Genomic DNA, 23,494 nt, shown 5'->3' with positions numbered 1-23,494 from the left:
TTTTCATTTCAAATGGAATTAACTGGTCAGTGGGTCTCAAAGCTCTTACGCATTACAAATGAGATTTGTATAAAAGATCATTTCTGAAAGTAGTAAGACAATAATATTAAAAGATGCAGATAAACATAGTTTCTTTGATTGAAGCCACAGGCAGTCACTGCTTGCCTGAAAAATCAGGTTGTCATGGCTCTAGAACATACATTTTTTTCCTACTTTGGAACATTTAAGTTGTGCCCATTTTCTGGAATTTTATGCAAACTGAAAATCCTGACTTTTTGGTATAATGATCCTTGTGTTTTTCTGCTGAGAGCTCTAGTAAGCAGCAGAAGAGAGGCCAGAGAAAATCCTTTCTAAGAGGCCCCCACTGCTTTCTTCCTGTTACAGGTGGAGGTGGACAGATCAAGGGCCAGCACTATCCTCAAAGACCTGTCCTCTCAAACCCAGTACACAGTGAGCGTTTCTGCAGTGTATGATGAGGGCACATCTCCCCCAGCGACTGCTTATGATACAACCCGTGAGTTGCACCCTGTTTTATGGACATGTTGGAAATACTTAACATGTTTGCAAATCTCTACTTACTGAGACATTTTGTTTCTCAATGTTCTTTGGCCAGCATTGATGATACTAGGGTCTGTAGATTGCTTTCTCATATTTTCTTCTTGTGTAAAATGCTATCAGGAGAAACAGAACACATAAGCCTCTTTCCCTTCAGCAGGTCACAATTTAGCTGTCAAGATAAAAGGGTAATGGAAAGTCCCAGGGTCATGAAAGGATGATCAGATGAGTGGGACTCAGAATGGGAAGTCAGACCCCAGAAGGAGAGAGGTGGCCTCAGGAACAGTATGACACAGACACCCAGGATAACCTGCTCCATTGCTCCATTCTGTTCCAATACCATGCTTTGCCTTTTCTGTAGTGTTTGACTCAGTGATCAGGCCTACTGTTCCTTTCATAGTTACTCCATCCTCCTGGTTCCTTCCTAGTGAAGGCCGAGGATCTTATTTTGTATCTCTACCCCCTGATTTAATTACTTAACTCAGTGCTGGGCATATAATGATCTAATCAAGTGCTCAATTTATAATAACTTGATCATAATATTGATTAAAATGAAAGCTGACAGCCAGTGCTATCCTAAACTAACAACAGGAGCCTCAAATGTAATTTAAAAATCTCCAGCATCTGCATTAAAAAAAAAGATAAAGTGACAGGTAAAATTAAATTATCATTTCAACACTTCAGTATAATTATAAGTTGTCTCACACTTTCTGGAGATAGTTCTAATATTTGTGTTCACAATGCATCTTAGTTTAGGCTAGCCACATTAACTTTTCAATATCACATGTGGCTAGTGGTTCCCACAGTACAGCACACATCTAGAGAATCTAAATAGCTTTCTGGACCTCATCTGTAATCTAATGGTGGGAATAGCACCAAGGTCTGGAACTTTTGCAGAAGCCAGAGTCTAACATCTTTGCCTTGGATACAGTAGGAGGGCTGGCTGTTAACCCACACCCACAGTCAGCATCTGTTTTGTTGGTGCCACTTTGTCTAGATTTGATCAGGGTAGTGTCAGTGCTACAACCCACTCCTTCATTCAGACATGCACATTTCTCTCTCTTTTAAACTTGACTGTGATGGGAGCTCTTGTAACCACTTTCATTTTCTCCTTGCTGTCAGTTCTTATCTGGTAAGAAAGAAATCACAGATAGAGAAGAAGATGCCGCTGCAAGTCAACAGTTCTGTGTATACCACAGATAAAAAGAGAGGAACCATCAGGAAATAGATAATTCAGCAATGAGATTAATGCTTTCAATGCATGCTTTCAAAAGCTAAGAGTTGAAATCTTAGGTGGATCTAAAAAGGCATCCTTAATAGTTGAGTTGTTTTGAGCTGTACTATGGAAGTGGTACCACTATCTATTTCCATAGCCGTTTTAACGCTGTTCCTAGAACAAACTTCCCATGGGTTTGCGTATACTCTCATACAGTAGGTTTTGAATACCAGGAAATAGGGACATGATTGGTGATGAGAGTTCAGGAGTGATAGTCTTTGTCAATCGTTACTCTTTCTGGAGTGACTCTAATACTGTTTATAAAGTCCTTGCTTATGTCTAATATCTTGAAGCATTTTCTCTACTCTTATCTAACACTTTCAGATCTTATATTAAGGTCTTTGGTTCATTTGGGGTTGAATTATTTTTTTTCAGGGTGAGAAATAGGGATTTAGTTTCATTCTTCTACATGTGATATGTAGTATATTTAGCACTAGATATCAAGTGCATTGTCTTTGCCAGGAGTGTATTATTTTTGATGTTTTTGTCAAAAATCAAATTGATGTAGCTGCATTATGTCTTGGTCCTCTATTCCATCAAACCATGCATTTGCTTTCTTTTTTGAGTCCGTGTCATGCTGTTCTTTGTAGTATAACTCTGTAACATAGTTTGACATCCTCTACCATGGTACCTCTGATGTTGTTCTTTTTGCTTAGGGCTTATTTATTTATTTATTTTTGTTTGTTTGTTATATGGGCATATTTTAAAAAACATTTCTATGAAGAATGACACTGGAAGTCTGCCTGAGATTCTATTCAATTTTTAGATTGCTTTAGGTAAGACAGACATTTTCAGATGTCTGTTCCTTAAATGCATGAGTATGAGAGTTCTTTTCATGTCCTAGTGTCTTCTTTAATTTCTTTCTTCAGCCTTTCCTTATAGAGGTCGTTTATATCCTTGGCTACCTGATATAAAACCAAGTTAATCATGGCCAATGATCTTTTGATGTGTTCTTGAATTTATTTTTAAGTGTTTTTTTTTATGAGTTTTGCATCTATGTTCATCAGGAAGATTGCCTTATAATTTTGTTCTTGGTCTTTATTAGTTTTGGGATCAGGGTAATACTGACTTTGTTAAAAGAGTTTGGTAGCATTTATTCCTTTTCTTTTTTTAATGGAACATTTAGAAAATCATTGAAGTTACAATTTTTGTTTGGTTATTTATTTCTTGGTCTGATAAAATTCAGCAGTAAATATGTTTGGGTCAGGAATTTATCTTTTGAGACTGGGCCTCCCTATATATCCCTGGTTTGCTTGGAAATTCCTACATAGACCAGGCTGTACTGAAACTCATAGATATCTGCTTGTCTCTGCCTCTCCAATGTTGGAATCAAAAGTGTGTGCCATCCCTTCCAGACTGGAATTTTTTTATATAAAAATATTTTCTTTATTCTTTGAGCCATTCATAAATGAATACAATTTATTTTGAGCATACCTACTCTCCATCTCTTCCTTCCAACTCCTATAGGATCTGCCCCACTCCTTCCAACATCATTGGACTTTTTACTTTTTTTTAGATTGTGGTTTCAATATTGTTGTTTGTAGATCTGTTTAAGCTGTTTATCTGCTCTGGATAATTTTTGGTAGGTGATATCCATCTAGAAATCCACTCATGTTTTCTAAGATTTCCAATTTACTAGAATATTGTTTTTTTTAAATATATATCTCAATTTACTGAATTTCAATGGTATCTATTGTACTGTCTCTAAGATGCAATATCTTTTAATGGAAATCATTGGATCTCTGGGATCAATGAGACTGTGTGAGGACCATGAGCTGCCCAACTGCAGGTCACAGTTTGCATGTTGTATATTGCTGTTACACTAGATCCTTAAAGTATTGGTATACAAAAAGTTTGGGAACCACACCAATAGAAAAGTGTTACTGAATAGTACTTTAAAAAGACCATCATCTCAGCAGACCTATGCATTTTACATATTTTAGTAATCTATACATTATAACCATACACTGCTTGCCCTATGTTGTTTTTCAAATGAGATAAACTGATAAAATATTTCATTCTAATGCTATGTTTTGGCAGTTTTGTTTTTTACCATATCCTTTAAAATAAAATATTTTAATTATATTAAATGAAATTCATAGTTCCCACTGAAACACATAGTCTTGCCTTTTCTTATGATAGGGCGTGTTCCAGCCCCAACCAACCTCCAGTTTACTGAAGTCACACCGGAGAGTTTCAGGGGTACCTGGGATCATGGAGCTTCAGATGTGTCTCTCTACAGAATAACTTGGGCACCTGTTGGAAACCCAGATAAGATGGAGGTAACATTAGCTCTCTCCATCTTTCCATTCTGTCCCATTCTCTTTCCATTTGCTGATACGAAAGCCAGCAGACAGACATGGCAGCCAGAGCGGGAAGCTGGGGGATCATGTCCTCAACTGCAAGCTAGGAGCAAATTAGAAGTGGAGCAAGGCTGTAAGCTCTTAAAGCCCACCTCTGTGATGTACTTCCTCCAGCCAGGCGTACCTCCCTTTGGTCTCTCTAAACAGCACCAGCAAATGAGTATTCAAATGCCCGGGTCTATGACAGATTTCTTATTCAAAGCACCACCTTCCTTTACAGAAAAAAAAATCATCTTTGACAGTTGGCTTCGGGCATTCACCTGTCAGCACAATGTTATTGGGGATGCATCATCTAAATGGATATTAATTTAGTGTGCATATGATTTTTCCTTTTTATCTAAGACCATTTTAAATGGAGATGAAAATACTTTGGTGTTTGAAAATCTGAACCCCAATACTCCGTATGAAGTCTCCATCACTGCCATCTATCCAGATGAGTCTGAAAGCGAGGACCTGAGTGGCACAGAGCGCACACGTAGGTGTTTAACGTCTAAATAGGATTTTGATAGTTCAAAATTAAATGTTAAGAAAAGGGGCTACAGCTGCATCACTAACGATTTACAAATTCTGTTTTCTTTTAGTGCGTCTGATACCCTTAACAACACAAGGTAAAAAGTTAACCTCTTGGATTGTCTGAATGAACATAGTTTAAATTCACAAATAAGGTCATCAAATCCATTGTGAAAAGGCCTTCTTCATTTTAACAGCGAGGTTTGCCTTTTCCAGGAGTGGCCTTTCTTGAGACACTTGCTTTTTCTGTTACTTTTTGAAGAGTGTATGAGTCAGCTCGGGCTTCCGTAACAAAATATAGGATGGCATAAGCAGCAAAAATGAATATGCTGATAATTCTGGAGACTAGAAGGTAGATGTGGTGCTGCAGGCCTGTAATTCCAGTTGCTTGGGAGGCTGAAGAGAATCATGTGTTCAAGACCAATTTGGTCAATTTAGTGAGATCCTGATTTATAATAAAAAACAAACAAACAAGGGTGGTCAAGATGACTCAGCAGGCCAAGGTGCTTGCCGCCAACCCTGACAGACTTAGTTAAAGCTGCAGTATCCACCGAGTTTTTGGAGGAGAGAATTGACTCCTTCAAATTGTGTGGCAGGGGTGTTCCACCATAAGTAAATAATAATAATAATAATAATAATAATAATAATAATAATAATAATAATAATAAAACATAGCATAATGAAGGGTCAGTAGTAGAGCTCTTGCCTATCATCTGTAAGCCTTACCTTCAATCTCTAGTACCACCAAAAAATGTCTGTAGAATAGGATGTCTAAGATAAAGATACAATGGCAGCCAGTTCTGTTCTTGGGCAGGGATCTGAATTCATCTCGCTGTTATGTGGCAGACAGAAAATGCTTCCATTTATAAAGACTAATCTCCCTTGAGGGACCCACTTTCATGACATCATTGTCAAAAGCCCCATTTGCAAATTCTACTGCATTGAGCATGAGGGCTTCACTATTCAAGAGGACAAAGTTTGGGGGAACACATTCATTCAGTACCAAATAACCATTTAATATTCAATGACCTTATTGTTAGTTTAAATTTAATTCTAAACCCAGTGGTACATAGCTCTCTTGATTTTCCTGGGAATTATACAGATTTTGTTTGTTTGTTTGCTCTTGGTTTTTAGTGTATTGGGGGATTGTTCTATGTGCTAAATATGTTTTTTTAACAATCTTCTTTCAGCTCCAAAAAGTGGTCCACGGAACCTTCAGGTGTACAATGCCACATCTAACAGCTTGACTGTTAAGTGGGATCCTGCTAGTGGTCGTGTGCAGAAGTACAGAATCACCTATCAGCCTTCGACAGGAGAAGGCAATGAACAAACGGTAATTTGTTATATAAAATGTGTAACATGGGTATGCTCTGCCTGCTGCTTTTCAGCTATTTCCCTGGAGCATTTACAATATTCATCTTGTTAGGGCATGTAGGATTTCCTGTATTGGAGAGAATCATTTGAATTTAGCTGACTCTCCCTCTGGAGTGCATGACTAAGACACACAGGATGCTCTGGTGGGACCTGATAGTTAGCAAGTTCATACATGTGCCCAATTAGCATGGTGACATCTAAAACCTTCTTGAGTCAAGGTAGATCATCGATAGTTCTGATTTCATCAGATCTTTTGTTTCCAGATCTAGAAGTCCATTGATCTAATTAAAAATATTTACCAAATGGAGGAAATTGAGAACGGGAGTAATGCATGGAGCTGAGCTGTCATTTTTGCTGTTCCAGCCCTCCCTTATTTAATAGAGTCTTTGTATGCCCCCCTCATTTAATTTAGTGACTTCTCTGGGATCCCTCCAGCTTTTCCTTTTATGAGATGCACAATTTTTATACAGACAGGGTTATGTTTTCAGATTCATTTTCAAATGTCTTTTGATGAGCTCTAGAGCTTTGCTGGCCCTTTGGGAAGCGGGGTATGGGTTATATTATTTCCTTATATAACCTCACAGAGAGACAAGGCTTGAATAATCAATATTAAATGTGTTGAGCTCAAGCAAGTGGATCATATCTCTCATCAGTTTCAAAGGTTAGCAGAATTCAGGTTGGCAGTGGGTACTTGCATGCAGTAAAGGCTCTTGCCTAGCAAATGAACTTAGCTGGACCACAGATGCTCCAATCCCATTGGAATGGCAGTCTATGAAATACTCAAAGCAACAAATCACTAACTCTGTGCTTATTTTGGAAAGTTGGATGGGAGATATAAGTAGACACCCATTTCCTTCCTTATATTAGGTCTCCTAACTAAGCCCTCCCGACCTGCTACATATCAAAAGTTTCACAAACACAGCTCTGTCCATCCGAACTCTTTTCTTCCACGACCGGAGAGGAGATGGTTTGAAATTAGCCATTGTAACTCAGTTTCTTCAAACTGAGGTGGCTACAGTGATCCATGAAGTGTTTTTTTCTCTTTTTCTGGAACTCCGACCGTTTGAGTGAATGGGTGCTAACTTGGAAACATCTGTTAGTGCTAATTCATCCAGACCTTTCCATGAGCCCTTCCCGTGGGCAGCGCTCCATTTGCGTGCCATTTTCATGTGACTTTAATTACCATGGCATAAACATTTGAATTCAGTAGACTGTTAACAAATCGTACAAATTTTCTTTCAACAAGATAGCAAGATGGCTTTGACTAATGAATTAAAAACTTCAAACTTCCTTCATAATTGGAGGAAATTGAGACGTTCATACCTCAAGGCTGGTATCATGGAGATCACTGGGAACCACTGCCTGAGTGTGGCTTGGCGAGGGGTCTGGTCACGTGGTTTACACAGCTAATGCTGTTAGAGTGGCAGCGTTTGGGGGAAACACCAAGAGCTTTACATCCTTTGCCCAACCATTTAAATGTGTTTCTAAAGCAAATAAAAACCATCTGTAAAATAACAAGAATAATACTGAATGGTGTGGAGCCTGTAAAATTACACAGTTCTTTGGTATCTAAAAGACCCTTTGTAGCTTACTTATGATTAATGCCTTATTTTTGGGAAGAGTTCTGTGAAATGTGTTTTGGATGAAATTTTGCAGTGTTGGCGGCTTGCAAGTTGAACTATCTTTTTTTTTTTTTTGAGCTCCAGTTTAAAGTTTGGAATCCTTTTTCATGACTCGAGACACATACTCTACATATAAAATTATGCCATGAGATATATTTTAAGCCTTCATTGTGGGACAGGGCTCCAGAACTTGGCAAGGGTCTCAAATAGTTCCCTCAGAGAAAGAATAAATTAGTGACTTGGAAAGAGTAAGGCTGATGCTTACCAAGAAGTGTTTTCCTCAAGACCACAGTAGGAGGACGGCAGAACAGTGTGCTCCTGCAGAAACTGAAGCCCGACACTCCATACACCATCACGGTGTATTCCCAGTATCCCGATGGTGAAGGCGGCCGGATGACCGGAAGGGGAAAGACCAGTAAGTGAGACCAGAGACCCTGCAGCTTCTTAATTACACTACGGAACCAAATCACACTTCTACAAACACGGAGGAAGCAGAATGTCTTACAGATCTTTTATAAAATTAAAAAATTTAAGAACATTTTTAATTGAAATTACCTTACTTCCTGCTTCCTTTCCTTTTCTCCTTCTAGCCCGACCCACCAGCTGCCTTACTTCACGTTCTTCCTATGATCCTTTACTTCATTCTTAAGCCTTTCTTTCTCTCTCTTTATCTCTCCCTGTCTTCCTCCCTCCCTCCCTCCTTCCCTTTCTTCTTTCCTTTTTACTATTTCTTTCTTCCCTCACTCCCTCCCTTTCATTTTCCTTTTTGTTTTTTTGAAACAGACTCTATATAAATCTGGTTGTCCTTGAAATCACAATGTAGACTAGGCTGACCTTGAACTCACAGATATCTATCTGCCTGCCTATGCCTCTTAAGTGCTGGGATTAGGAGCATGTACTACCATGCCTGACAAAATAGCCTCTTTTTCTCTGAGATGTGTGTGTGTGTGTGTGTGCGTGTGTGTGTGTTTACAAATGTATGTAAATACAACCAACTGAGTCTGTTTTTGTTGTTTGTATGTATATGGTTTCAAGTCTTGCCACTTTGCATTGATTAACCAACAAGGGGGCTCATCTCTGGGAAAGGTTAATGCTCCTTTTACGAGAAGTTGATCATTGCCTGTAGTTCTTTGCCTAGGGGTAGGATCCCATGAGAAATTCTCCATTCCATGACAACCTGCCCATTGGTATTGCTATTGTTCGGGTCTTGCTTATGCAGTCATTTTTAGGAGAGACTGTTTTCAATGAAGACTTCTGAGTATTCTTACAGTCTTTCTGTCTCCTCTTGCGTGATACTCCCTGAGCCATAGGCGAATCTTTTAAGATGGTAGTTGTTCTTTTTAATGTCCTTCTTGTAATAATGTCTTTATTTGTGTAAACAAAAGATGTCATTATCTACCAGGATCAAAACCAAAAAGTTCAGGGATCCATAATGTCCTACAACTAGATGAGACATATGTACCACAGAAGTGCACATCTTTTGCTTAATAACGACTTCAGCAAACATCTATGGGGTGTCTGCTATGTTCTAGGTGGCCTGAAGATATTGTTTAACTTGTATTTTAGATATAGTTGCTAGTTAGAGCAGCACTAGAGTGTACTTCCTGTGTATTCCAGAACCTCTGAATACCGTGAGGAATTTGAGAGTGTATGACCCGTCTACCAGCTCTTTGAGTGTTCGCTGGGACCACGCAGAAGGCAGTCCTCGTCAGTACAAACTCTTCTATGCCCCAACAGCAGGTGGCCCAGAAGAACTGGTAATTATTATTTTTTGAGACAGGGTCTTTGTATGTAGCCTTGGTTGTCCTGGAACTTGCTATGTAGACCAGGTTGCCCTTGAGCTCACTCCTAAATGGAAAATATTAGTTTGTTTAAATTTCAGGAGATTGGCTTAAAATGGAAATAGAAAGAGGTAAATTGTTTAGAAGTGAAGAATTTATATTAATGTGAAGGACTTGATAGAGAACTCATACTTGATGTTTTGGAGCCTAGGGAGTAGGGAGACAGTGGGTTGGGTGCTGGTTCGAACCAGGAGATAAAGTGAGACGTTGAATGCAGAGACTTTATAAAGTTCTTGTAATCTCATTAAGGTAATGCTTTCAGTTGGTATTTTATTATTTGAAGGATTAGCCCCTTTCCTATTTTTGAATTCAATACACTGCTCTGTGTTTTATTACACTTTTAGGTCCCAATCCCCGGGAATACCAACTACGCCATTCTTAGGAACCTGCAGCCAGATACTCCATACACCATCACAGTGGTTCCGGTCTATACAGAAGGTGATGGCGGGCGCACATCAGATACTGGAAGGACGTGTGAGTAAAAAGCAGAATTGGCTTTCCATTGTAGACATTGATCTCCACTGTAAAGAGCACACTGAGCAATGAGGAAAATTAGAAAGAAAGTCAGAATGAGAAGGTTAAAAGTATCAAAATGACCCACAGCTCCCTTTTCAAGCATCAGCCTGTTGGGTCTTGCCATTGGATTTTATAGCTTAGGTTGCTGAAACCTGTTCACTTTACCACGTGGTTGTGACTTTCTCTGGTTTGCTGCTGACATGCTTTTGGTGCTATTTGCTTTTATCGACTATTAATGTAGTCAAACCAGTTTAAATGCTTTTGCTGGCCTCTCTGGATATTGCTTAGTCTTTTGTGCATGCTTAACACTTTATGACTTTTAAAGCATACGTTGAAAGGCATCAAGCATGGGTAGTTTTCTCCAGGGTACAGTCAGGGATCTAGAGAGATGGTGCTGTTGGTTAAGCTAGAGTTTTGGGTTAGTAAGCAGATTTAATTTCCTAATTTTATTGATGGAAGATAATTGAGAACTGACTTGTCTCTTCATTTCATCTTTTCTTTTAATCATAGAAGATATTCCACAGCTAGTGTTGAATAAGGCAGGAATGAATGAAAAAAAAAAAGAATGATTGAAAGCAGCTGACAGAGGCATCAATGGGAGGAGAGGTCCCTGGTCCTGTGAAAGCTTGATAGATGTCCCAGTGTAGAGGAATCAAGGGTGGGAAGGTGGGAGAGGGTGGGTGGGTGGGTGGAGGAACACCCTCATAGAAGGGAGGATGGGATAGGGGGTTTCTGGGAACAGGGTAAATAGTGAAAGGAGATAACATTTGAAATGTAAATAAAGAAAATATCCAATTTAAAAGAGAAAAGAAAAAGAAATCATCTGACTGAATCTATTTCTTTCCGTTGGTTAGAAGACTATATATATATAATCTCTCCTCTGGCCCCACTGCTTGTACTGGAAGCTCAGCTACTTCTGTTTCCTTCTCCTTGTTCCATGTTCCTTTATAGCCAGTCCAGGCCTGTGGCTCATGCTCATAGTCTTTTATTGAAAACAACATTGACTGGGCAAAGGCTAACTTTGTCGGATTTGCATTTGGAGAGTTTTCATGTGCTTTTGTGTGTAGATAGAAGTATAAAGTGGATAGGATTTTATCCTATTACAGAGAGTGTAACTTGTGAAAAAGTGATGAAAAGCTTGACATGTATAAACAGACATGAGACATGGGCATTGGCTTTCCTTTCCTCAGTGGTGAGAGGACTGGCGAGAAACATCCAAGTGTATAACCCTACACCCAACAGCCTCGATGTCCGCTGGGACCCCACCCCAGGGCCAGTGCAGCAGTACCGCATTGTGTACTCCCCTGTTGCTGGTACAAGACCCTCAGAATCTGTAAGTAATTTTGCCGTCTTAGAGCTCAGAAAAGAATGTTGTCAACTCTGTTGTGGCTTCTGCCACAGCAGCTGGCTAGGGAACAATGATGGTGTCACTGCCTCTCATGTAGACTAGGTTTCCTGATTACTATGGTTGCATGTTTGAGTGCCATTTAGGAGCTTTTATAACCCACCCACATGTTAGTACATAATATTTAAATGAGTGTGTTTGTGAGTTATGACAGATGTAGTAATTATAAGTTTGCTTAGGAAAGAACTTGGGGAAAAAGTGAATTAGCTATGAGACATACTTTTTCTAGAGCTTTCAATAGTAGATACATTGAGAAACTACACAGTCTTTGCTGTGAAAATATTTTAATTACACATTTATTTATTAGCTCTTACAAACTACAGTGTCTCTTCAGTACTCTTCAGCATCTTATCCAAGTGCTGACCAGGCTGTTCACCTTCTGAGGTCAGGTGCAAACAGACATGTTTGGGGCGGTATGGTCAGAGACTTGGCTGTTAGCTTCCTGATAAATCTCAGATCTGTTTTGTGAGTAGGCCAATACTGTACAAATCTGAAGTTACTTGGTATGAATAATAATAGCATCAAAATGCTGAAAGGGAAAGAATTTTATGGACTGACAAGTCTTTGCAAAAGTAAGCAATGATGGGCAAAGATAAGAAAATGATAAGCAATGAATATATTCTGGAGTAGCATTGATTTTAATGTTCTTTTATATGGTATGGCATAATTTCTTTCTTAATGACTTTACCCTTATCCAAATTAATGCCTTAACACTAAATATCTCTGCCACTAGCATGGGATCCCTTCTCTCATGCTTATGTGACATTTAGAATCTACTCTGAGCAAATACACATACATATTCCATTTATGAGTCTTTATGAGAAATGTAAATGGGAGAAAATTGAAGCAAATGTGTAAGGGGGATTTCTGAGAATAGCTGTGTCTAATAATGAGGTAGAGGCAGATCTTGCAGAGAAGCACACTTGGCTCCTGACATGCCTGGGCGCAGCCTTTTATGATAAATACTATTGTGCTGACTAACTGAGGACCTGGCAAGCATTAGCTGTCAGCAGAATTTGGCACGTTTTTCTCCCCTTCAGATTGTGGTGCCAGGGAATACCCGAACGGTGCATCTGGAGAGGTTGATTCCTGATACACCCTACTCTGTGAACATCGTGGCTCTCTACTCAGATGGAGAGGGGAATCCCAGCCCCAGCCAGGGCCGAACACGTGAGCCAAGCATCCTGTTTCCACTTTATCTCTTGTCACTGAGTGAGGGGTGGGTGGTGGGTGGTAGGTGAGGGACTCCGAGGACTTGGTACAGAACAGGGTAGTGTCTGCATGTAATCCTTCTTGGTATTTCCCACATTCACATTCTAGGCTCAGGCTGTGTGTCCACAACTATCTTTTGTGCTGAATGAATTTCATTTGAACGTTAACAACAATATGAACCAACCAGTACCCCCAGATCTCCCAGGGACTAAACCACCAACCAAAGAGTACACATGGAGGGACCCATAGATCCAGCTGCATATGTAGCAGAGGATGACCTTGTTGGACATCAATGGGAGGAGAGGCCCTTGGTCCTGAGAAGGCTCTATGCCCCAGTGTAGGGGAATGCCAGAACAGGGAAGAGGGAGTGAGTGGGTTGGTGAGCAGGGTGAGGAGGGAATGGGAAAGGGAGTTTTCGTAGGGGAAACCAGGAAAGGGGATAACATTTGAAATGTAAATTTAAAAATCTAATGAAAACAAATAAAAAAGGTAACACCTTAAAATCTGGGGTCTAAATGAAAGAGGTCTTTCCTCTTTTGTCCCCTTCTTTTTTTAATGCAGTGCGTTTAATCGCTAAACAGGCACTGGAAATGTGAAGGCTTAGCCTCTCTACTTCAAGTGGAGATGGTTATAGTGGTTAAAACAATCCCTTTCTTTCCCAGTCTGCATATTTCAGTGCAAACCTAGCTCTGTTTTGTTGAAAGTTTAGTATCTCTGAAAGGGAGCATGTCATGCTGTGTCGTGTCACATGAAAACCACAGAAGGTAGTGCACAGCGTCGCAGGGAGTAAGCATGATGAATGGTGACTTCAGCACCAGTAAGCACCTCCTGTAAGCTGGCCTGGAAAATGCTATCAGGTAAGCAGCAAAACCAACTGTATTTTATCTAGTTCCAAGAAGTGGACCAAGGAATATACGGGTCTTTGGGGAGACGACCAACAGCCTCTCTGTAGCCTGGGACCATGCTGATGGGCCAGTTCAGCAATACAGGATCATCTATTCTCCTACTGTTGGCGATCCAATTGACGAATATGTACGTATACTACCCACTGATTGGCATTTAAACAATCATTTCACCTGGTAGGAGGGTAAGATTAAGCTTCTTTTTGAGACGGTTACTACTGAGCTCTTGGATCTTATGTGACAGGTCTCACGTAGTTTTCTCTAATGTGGAGAAAACAGGAAGGTTCCTGCTTGAAACTTCCATGGTGAAGCAGTGATCTGGGGATCATTTCCATTGTAAGGACTGACTGAAAAGCTGTCCTAGTCTACATTTCTAACTGTTGACTTCCATGAAAAGGTCTACTATAATATGCCACACATTAATCCATAACTAGTGTCCAAACTAATATCCAGATGATGTGAATATTCCAATCTTACCCTTCTAGACCAATTCCCCTGCATGGTTTCCCCTTGGTATCTTAGCACTAGTGTCCACTTTCTCTAAACTCACATCTTTTTTCTGTAGTCTTTTGGTTTAGAATGTACAAACCTCCTGTTAGTTGGTTCTAGGTTCTATTTCTCCCTCCCTTCTCCATCCCTCCTTCTTCTTTCGTTGATGCTTTCACTAAGAATTAAACTCAGGACTTGGGGTATGAGAAACAATTTCTCTGCCATTGACTTACATTGAGAGTCTCTCCAAACTCTTGGCAGTGTACATATTGTGACCTCCTGGACACAGGTTCAAGTTCTTCATCTCTCTCCCCTCAATTCCCCAATCCCCCCTTCCCCCATCCCTTCTCCCTTTCTTCTTTTCCTTCTTCCTTTTTGTGGGACTGGGGACTAACCAGGGTCTTGTGTGTATACTTGTCAAGCACTCAAGTTAACCCCTCAAGTTTCTTGGAATTTCCTTATAGTTGGGAAACCACAGTCACTGACATGTATTGATTGATTTCTGTGACAAGCTCCAAGATTAGCTCAAATGGTGACTGTAAAGTCGTTAGACTTGTGGTTTGCATCCTTGTTGCTAGCAGTATCCTCTTAGAACCTTTCTCCTTCCACATGCCTTTTGCATGTGAAGAACTATTCCCTCTCTTGATTTTGGCACAACAATCTTGAATTGAAGTCCTGTTTTATTAAGAAGAAACAGGTAATTGTCAATTAGACTTTTTAAGAAGCAAAACAAGATAAACAATTTCACTACTCATGCTTAGTATTTTTTCTTCCATGCTGGGGAAAAAATGTTCCTATGCTTTCTGAAAATATTGAAAACATAATTTCTTTTAGCAGTTCAGTGTTTCTAGTTATGGGAGTCCAGGCCAGGAGGCTTAGCCACAGTGTTTGTACAAGACAAGGGAGGTTGAAAAATGCACGGATCATTCATCTTGGAAAAGGGAGTTTAATACATTTTCCATTTCCTCTTTTTCAAAGAACACTTAATTAGTATCAACTAAACTAATATTCTTGAGGGTGGAAACCTGTCCATTTTTGCTGACTACGGGACACCTGGGTCCATAGCATGTCCTTTACCTGGGGATGTGATGTGTTATGATGACATCCTCAGACATAGCGGCTCAGTGATACTTTCTGAGTGTTGTTTGTGTTACTGTCCTCAGAGCTTGTACTTTCCTCCAGAGATGCTCAGTCATATGACTGCATAGTGGCTGATCTGGGATTTCAGCCAATATCTGTCAGGCCTTCAGCTATTCTTCCAAGCTCTGTAGAGGCAGGCTAGATAATATGCCTTTCCCTGAGCATTTTGAAACAAAAGTATGAAGAATCTGTTTTTAATTATGGAGCCATATGAAAACCGCATGGGCTTCTGATCTAGGTGTCCTCTTGTTGAAAATAAATGTTAAATTGAACTTTCCTCACAGACCACAGTTCCAGGCAGAAGAAACAATGTAATACTGCAGCCCTTGCAACCTGACACTCCGTATAAAATTACTGTCATTGCTATTTATGAGGATGGAGATGGTGGTCACCTAACTGGAAACGGCAGGACTGGTCAGTGTTGACTTTATATATATATATATATCTTTTTTCTCTTTTAAATTCTCATGTTTTTAATGTCACTACACCACTAAAACTGAGAACTACTACCTTTACCAGCATTGCTCAGATACTATGTTGATAGCACATCATATTCTATGTTAGACATTGAATGTTAAGATGATGACACATAACATAATTTATTTCTTAACCATTTAAAGGTATAATAAAAGGAGCAAAAGGGTGATAGGAATCTGAATATTTTCCATTGCTTGAGATTATTTGTTCTTTATAGTGTACTCTATGAAATGTTACAGTGTGCATGGTGACAAGTGAGGCTGTAGTTGTAAGTCAATGTGGTATCAGCTAGACATCCACTGTTATCCTTGAATCTTAATGCAGAAACCCAGAAGCAAAATGATAGGAGCCCTTTCTAAAACTGTAGCTTACAATTATTGCCTCAGATAATCGACAGAAAATAACCAGTGTTTGGGCTCACCCTTTGATCTGTACTGGTGGCAATTTTATTTGGTTTAACGATTCTCTAACCTGTTTTTTGCCTGACAGCCTTTAAAAATATGCTTACCTGGAAGGCTCTTCCAGAGCTTCCAATACACTTGGCCTGAGATACGGCCTGTGGCTTTCCTGCTATACAGCAGCCAAGGCTTGAGAGTCACTGGTTCCTGCAAGGCAACCTGGGCTCCAGTTGTGTACATATGGACAGTGTGTTTTCTTCCTTGATTTAGAAAATCTACTGGGTTACTTGGTTTATGTCTCTTCATGCACTCACTTGTTCAAAGTCTTTTGGGATTTACATGTGCTTGACAACATCAGAGAAGTTGAGAAAGGCAACCTTGGGATGCTTCTAACAGAAAAGCCAACTGGAGTGGATTCAGCTCGGGGTCGCCAGCTTGGAAATCTGGGTTATTTATTCATACTGTAGTGACTCTAGGTGTTTCTCCATTGGCAAACTCACTTTCCCACTTTCTCAAGTTTAAAATATATTTTGATAACTTTTTTTGGGGGGGACTATGGAGTATTTCAGGATTTTGTGCTTGCAAAAATGATACATCAACCTTGATTTCTGTAGGCAGGGCAAAGCCATGTCTAGTTGCCCTCATGGAAGTAAGTTCTCATGTTGCATTAGTCATTTCTAGAACGCCATGGGTAACTCAGTGGCTGTAGAGAGTACCACCTAACTACTACAGATTTTGCAAGTTACATATTTTGGGAGTGATTATGTGTTTGGGGCAAAACCTCTGGTAGATTGAGATGCTAGGCTGTGTGGCAGACAGGGTGGGACAGGGAAGGAATATTACCTTAGTCGTTGTCTTGCTGGTCTATTGTGGAAACTATATCTTATTTATGGAATGAGGTGCTGACTAGATAATCTGTAATGTGCCTTCTAGTTCTAAGACTGTTCAATGTGCAATATTCTAAAGGAGATCTGAGATCTCTCTTATTGTCTTTAATCCTGATCACACACCAGCCCTGGACCTTGTTATTGAATCTTCTGAAAACCATCCATTCCAGAATCTGTTTGAATTGCTTTTTTGAAAAAAAAAAACTACTAAGTTTTCTTTGGAACATGACAATGGCTTTTAAATTATTTTCTGGATAAGAAAATTTCAGGCTATTAAAAAGTTAAACTGCTCTCACGGGAATGTCCTAACAAGTCAGTGATGTGTGTGCATGTTTCCTTGCAGTGGGTCTGCTTCCTCCTCAGAACATACACATCTTCGATGAATGGTACACAAGGTTCCGAGTGTCCTGGGACCCTTCACCCTCACCAGTTCTTGGATATAAAATTGTGTACAAGCCAGTGGGTAAGGAAACACAGTTTTCATAATAGGAATATATTGGAAAGTTATGTTGTAACAAATACTAAATCTTAATTGGGTGTTTATACCCAATTTTTAAAATCATTTTTGATCATTTAATTCCCAAATAAATGACATACAACTTTTATATCTATAATAAGCCTTTAATCATCACTAAAGCTGGGCAGATAGCTACTGTCTCTGCTATTATGGGTACTTCCTCACCAATAACCCCAAGTTATAACTTGCCATGTTCTGTCTGGGCTGCTCTTAACTTGAATTGGCCAACCCTCATGGCCATACTTTTATGACTCACCTAACCCATGGCTTCTTCTGTCTTCTCTTCTTTCCAGCTTGTCTCCTCTCTCCCCTTGTGGTCTCAGACCCCAAGTCTGGGAAACCAAACTCTACCTATCACTCTTCTGCATGGCTATAGGCTATAGGCATCTTTATTTACCAATTAGGGAAGATTTGGGGGGCAAGGCTACATAGCATCATTTGCGTACATGAAGATTCTTTCATTCCTGGGACAACCAGGCCTTGGGGAGCAGTATTTCACATTACAATAGCAAAGGAAAAAACATCACCAAGTTATTTGTGTATGATTATAAATTAATATGGATTATCCCTATCCCTGTCTAGCTTCAAATGAATGAGACTCAAACTGATTTATTTTAGGCTCTGCGCAATTACTGGGTGATTACCTCCAATCTAATTCTCTAAAGTTAGTTTGACCACTTCCCCAGCTGCACTCCCCTGAAGTTGCTGTTTGTACTTTTCTGTATTATTTATGTTTCAGTAATCTGTCATCTTGGAGAGGCATTTCACTCTGGCACCTGCTGCTGGCCTATTATGATGAAGGGTGACCCACCTCTTGTTCTCTCTGTCTTCTCCACATTCCTCTCTATCTCCTTTTTCCTTCTCTTCATTGTCCCTATCTGTGATCCCCAGCTCAATAACTCAAACTCCACCTCTCTCTATTACCCCAGTAATTGGCTGTTGTAGTTTTATTTAACCAATAGTTTTAAACTGGGGAGCAAGATTTATCTAGCATCACTTGGTCTGTGTGAGGATCTTCTCATCAGGGGCAACCAGATCTTGGGAGGCAGTATTTAGCATTTGAGGGCATAGCAGTGCCAGATCAACCCCCAAGATACAATGGTATCAGAATATATTTTCTGCTACTGGAGGTACTATTTCCGGAAACAGCCTTTAAGCCATCAGCCTAAAATATCGTTATCACTCTGGGTGTGTATGAGACTCTCATTAAATTTTACAGTTGAAAATGTTGACTTGTGGCTATTCTCCAATAGATGGTCCTCACACCCCTGAGCATGTAGTCAGCACAAAGTGCGCTTAGTGGATGACTAAGCCAAAAAGAGTACATTGTTTGGAGAGGGTTGGGTAATAAAGGAAGATTCTGGAGGAGTTGGGGGCAGAGTGGAAATGAATATGACCAAAACACATTGGGAGAGATTTTTAAAGAAATAATAGAAATATTATATAAAAGAAAAGTTTTAGCTGGTACACAAAGTGCACAGATTGAAGTTGCTTATATTCTGGCATCATCTTTGCCATGATGATCATGAAATTCCTTATTACACTAAAAGGTTTTGTGCATCTTAGTTTGTTCAGGTTTGCTTTCAACTCCTCAGTGACATTTTCACCTAAACCAACATCACCTTGAATGAACAATTTGATACGTTTTATCAGTGTCAAATCTCCTAGGGCACCTATTATGTACCCTGGAGGACTATGAACAATACAGATAAAGGAGAGGAAGCAGGAGAAAACAAATGTGAACCTCTGCCAGCGAAGCAGAGAACCTGAAGTGTGCAGGGGCTTTAATAACCGAGGATCTGTAGTAAACAGAAAGTGTGGGATGAAGTCCAGGGTAGATGGTCTTAGCTTATCACTACAATAATTGCAAATGTTAATTGAGTCTGTAGTCTGTGGAAAGCATCATGCTGGCAAATCAGGGCTTTGAAAAGAAATGAGGGAATGTGTTTAGTAAAGGAACATAGAAACATGCTGACATTATCTCTATGCTGTGCTGTGCTTTGCGGATGGGAGAGAAACTGGTGCTTACAGATTCCTGGTCACCGCCCACTGTGGCCCGATAAAAGAGCCTGAAGGATGATTGGAATTAATGCGCTCATCATCATAGTCAATTTTCAAGCTATATCTTTCATTCTGAACAGAAACTGAGGCTAGTGAATATATTCTTCTGTGTCCTTTTGTTGTTCTGAAAGGTTCCAATGAGCCTATGGAAGCCTTTGTTGGAGAAGTGACTTCATACACTCTACACAACCTCAATCCCAGCACTACCTATGACGTCAATGTTTATGCACAGTATGACTCTGGACTCAGCGTTCCCCTCACAGATCAAGGCACCACATGTGAGTTGTGCATCATGTTGCCGTTGTAAGAAATGCAGTAAAAGTTTCCAGGCTATCCTCTTGTAATCTTACTCTTTCTCATGTGCAGCATCGGATAGGGAAGTGGTTCTCAGCCTTCCTAATGTTGTGACCTTTAATATAGGTCCTCATGTCGTGCTGACCCCCATCCATAAAATTACTTCATTGCTAATTCATGACTATAATTTTTGCTACTGTTATAAACTGTAATATGATATGAAGGGCGTCTGATGTGCAGGATATATGATATGCAACTCCTGTGAAAGGGTCATTCAATCTCAAATGGGTTGACAGCCACAGGTTGAAGACCACTGACATAGAGAGACCATTTAGTGTCCAGTTAAACAAAACAACTATATACATATCTAAGTAACTTAGTAGATTTATACATGTATATAAGAGGAGGAAGTGATCATTCATTCATTCATTCATTCATTCACAGTCCAGTCATTACCCCATACTAGTCTACCCTCCCTCAGTTCCTCATTCCATTCCTCCTCCTCCTGGAGGAAGGGATTTTTACTTGATACAGAATATTATATTTTGATTTTTAAAATACTAACCTTATACAATATCATTTAATTCATAGTTACCTGTGTAAAATTCTATTGCAGTTTTTTTTAGCTTCTTGTTGCTTTATTATAAACTAGAGTCATGGTGCCACACGCCTTTAATCCCAGCACTTAGGAGGCAGAGGCAGGTTATTGCAGTTTGTTTGTTTGTTTGTTTGTTTGTTTTTTGACATTGAATGTTAACATATATACCACTTACATTCATCAATATAATCTAATAGAAATACTGAATCAGTAATTTGTCATTTAGATTTTGTTTACCCAACATTTTTGACAAGTTTTAATAGGATTCAGCAGCTAGTATATTAGACATTTTTCTTATTTTTTCTGTAAATGACATTCATAATTTTGAGGGACTGTATAATTTCTTTTCCTTGGAAATTACTGATGGAAACCAGCCTAGTGGCGCACACCTTTGATTCCAGTACTTGGGAGGCAGAGGCAGGTGGATCTTTGTGAGTCTGAGGCCAGCCTGGTCTACAGAGTGAATTCCAGGACAGTCAGTGCTATATATGGAGACCTTGTCTCAAGGGAAAAAAGGAAAGAAAATAAAATCATAGATGGAGAAGCAGGATGAGTTTGTCTATGCCACATTTTCAGACGTGTTTGATGTAAGTTTCCCATAACGAGATACTGTGAGATTTCAAGCATTTATTTTACTTTTCATGAACATCATATTATGGTGAAAGCTATGCTTTTCTTTTTTACTATACATAGTGAATCTGTATTTTTTTTTCTTTCTTCTGTAGTGTACTTAAATGTGACAGATCTGAAAACTTATCAGGTTGGATGGGATACATTTTGTGTCAAGTGGTCACCTCACCGGGCAGCCACCTCCTACAGGCTAAAGCTGAGTCCTGCAGATGGTATGTGCAAAAGAAAACAAACTGAGCCTGCTGGGAAGCCGAGCTGGTTTCCTTTTGTTTATAAGCCATTATGTAAACATGTCCTTCCAGATCATGGGTGATAGCACTTGTTTTTCCTCTTATCCCAATCAGGAACCAGGGGACAAGAAATAACCGTGCGAGGATCAGAGACCAGTCATTGCTTCACTGGTCTCTCCCCGGAGGCTGAGTACGGCGTTACTGTTTTTGTGCAGACACCAAATCTCGAGGGGCCGGGTGTCCCCATCAAAGAACAGACCAGTAAGTTTTGAGTTATCTGGAGTGTAGAACGTTCCAAGTGTGGGCGGCATCCGACTCTTCTCCCCTGGGGTAGCAGTAATAGGATGAGCAGGGTGTGTGGCTATTCCAGGACTTTGTAGTGACTATCTTTAATGGTGGTATTTTAAAATGTTTCAATGTTTATTCTTTTTTTTCCTTAGATATTTTCTTTATTTACATTTCAAATGTTATCCCCTTTCCTGTTTTCCCCTCTGAAAACCCCTTATCCCCTCCCCCTGCTCACCAACCCACCCATTCCTGCTTCCTGGCCCTGGCATTCCCCTATACTGGGGCATAGAACCTTTACAGGACCAAGGGTCTCTCCTCCGTTGATGACCGACTACGCCATCCTCTGCTACACATGCAGCTGGAGCCATGAGTCCCACCATGTGTTTTCTTTGGTTGGTGGTTTAGTCCCAGGGAGCTCTGGGGGTACTATTTAGTTCATACTGATGTTCCTCCTGTGGGGCTGCAAACCCCTTCAGCTCCTTGGGTACTTTCTCTAGCTCCTCCATCGGAGACCCTGTGCTTCATCCAATGGAGGCTGTGAGCATCCACTTCTGTATTTGTCAGGCACTGGTAGGGCCTCTCAGGAGACAGCTATATCAGGCTCTGTCAGTGTTTATTCTCATTTTATGTGTATTGGTATTTTGCCTGCATATATGTCTGAGGGTGTTGGATCTCCTAGAACTGGATTTACAGACAGGTAAAGCTGCCTTGTGGGTGCAGGGAATTGAACCCTGATCCTCTAGAAGAGCAGCCAGTGCTCCTAATGACTGAGTCACCTCTCCAGCCCCTATTGATAGTATTTTAAAAATAGGTCTGAAGAAGTGAGAGATGACTCTGACGACAGTGAAAGGGTGAACATATTACTGACATTTACTTGTGTGGCTTCTCTGAAGGCCCTGAGTTCTCCCTCTGAACCTGTGCTTTCTGCAGCGTTAGTTGACCTGAGAATTGACTGAGTACGTGCAGTCTAGATAGAAAGGAATCTCCTTTAGTCGTTGCCAGTGGGCTTGACCTCTGCTTTCTAAGTCTTCATTTGTTTTTAAGGATTTAAAATCCCCATTTCTGGGGGCTAGGGGATGTGTACGTTATATTTTTCTAACTGTTGCTTTGAAATACTAGCTGTGAAACCAACAGAGGCTCCTACAGAACCACCCACGCCTTCTCCTCCTCCCACTATTCCACCTGCCCGTGATGGTAAGTAACGTTAACATAAAAGGTAGAATCAGCCTGTAGGGATCCTAGACTTACGCCATAGGCACACAATCTACAGCTGATTCAGAATGTCCCGATATTATTTCTGCTGAAGGGGTTTTGCAGAGGAAACAAAGATGAGCAGTTATTTGTTCCTCCTTTTCCTAGGCACATTTTGGGGTGAATCAAATCAGTCCTAATCCAACCCAGACCTCTAGCTGGGACTCTGTTTCCTTAGTTTTGCAGCAGAAGATCTAACTGGGCCTTCCATCTTCTCCACAGTCACACTGTGGCCTCTTAGCTCTGCCGACTGCTGGCGTCAACAGACACTGTAAACCTTTCTGGCTATATCTGAAATCTAATCACTTAGACCATTGACTTTGGAATTCCTGGCTCCTGAACTGAGAAGAGACCCAGATTACACAAAGCTAAAAATATTTCCATTCATCAAACTCTGAGACACGATTGTCAGTTGCAGTGAACTGGTAAAAAACACAACGAGCTTGTTAAGGCTGCTGTCTCAGTGATTTGAGGGCCTCTTCTCTTCTCTTCTCTTCTCTTCTCTTCTCTTCTCTTCTCTTCTCTTCTCTTCTCTTCTCTTCTCTTCTCTCCTCTTCTCTCCTCTTCTCTCCCCTTCTCTCCCCTTCTCTCCCCTTCTCTCCCCTTCTCTCCCCTTCTCTCCCCTTCTCTCCCCTTCTCTCCCCTTCTCTCCCCTTCT

The 23,494-nt window shown here is 40.3% G+C and overlaps 1 protein-coding gene across 3 annotated transcripts in view; it reads left to right on the top strand.

The window, feature by feature from the left end:
- The window catches only part of Col12a1 (collagen type XII alpha 1 chain), a 119,874-nt gene that overhangs the window by 57,620 nt on the left and 38,760 nt on the right, over nucleotides 1-23,494 (top strand). For all 3 annotated transcript variants that reach the window (XM_021172385.2, XM_021172383.2, XM_029481914.1), the window contains exons 27-43: nucleotides 385-514; nucleotides 3,974-4,113; nucleotides 4,537-4,669; nucleotides 4,776-4,802; nucleotides 5,895-6,037; nucleotides 7,986-8,115; nucleotides 9,318-9,457; nucleotides 9,886-10,015; nucleotides 11,248-11,390; nucleotides 12,503-12,632; nucleotides 13,564-13,706; nucleotides 15,490-15,619; nucleotides 17,311-17,430; nucleotides 19,677-19,823; nucleotides 21,163-21,279; nucleotides 21,412-21,558; nucleotides 22,705-22,779. In XM_021172385.2, coding sequence (XP_021028044.1) covers nucleotides 385-514; nucleotides 3,974-4,113; nucleotides 4,537-4,669; nucleotides 4,776-4,802; nucleotides 5,895-6,037; nucleotides 7,986-8,115; nucleotides 9,318-9,457; nucleotides 9,886-10,015; nucleotides 11,248-11,390; nucleotides 12,503-12,632; nucleotides 13,564-13,706; nucleotides 15,490-15,619; nucleotides 17,311-17,430; nucleotides 19,677-19,823; nucleotides 21,163-21,279; nucleotides 21,412-21,558; nucleotides 22,705-22,779 — 2,125 coding nt within the window. The remainder of the gene's footprint in view (nucleotides 1-384; nucleotides 515-3,973; nucleotides 4,114-4,536; nucleotides 4,670-4,775; nucleotides 4,803-5,894; nucleotides 6,038-7,985; nucleotides 8,116-9,317; nucleotides 9,458-9,885; nucleotides 10,016-11,247; nucleotides 11,391-12,502; nucleotides 12,633-13,563; nucleotides 13,707-15,489; nucleotides 15,620-17,310; nucleotides 17,431-19,676; nucleotides 19,824-21,162; nucleotides 21,280-21,411; nucleotides 21,559-22,704; nucleotides 22,780-23,494) is intronic.

This window comes from Mus caroli, chromosome 9 (assembly GCF_900094665.2).
Source record: "Mus caroli chromosome 9, CAROLI_EIJ_v1.1, whole genome shotgun sequence".
NCBI classification, from domain to species: Eukaryota; Metazoa; Chordata; class Mammalia; order Rodentia; family Muridae; genus Mus; species Mus caroli.
Note: the sequence above shows the minus strand (reverse complement) of the source record. Positions and strands in the feature narration are given on the sequence as shown.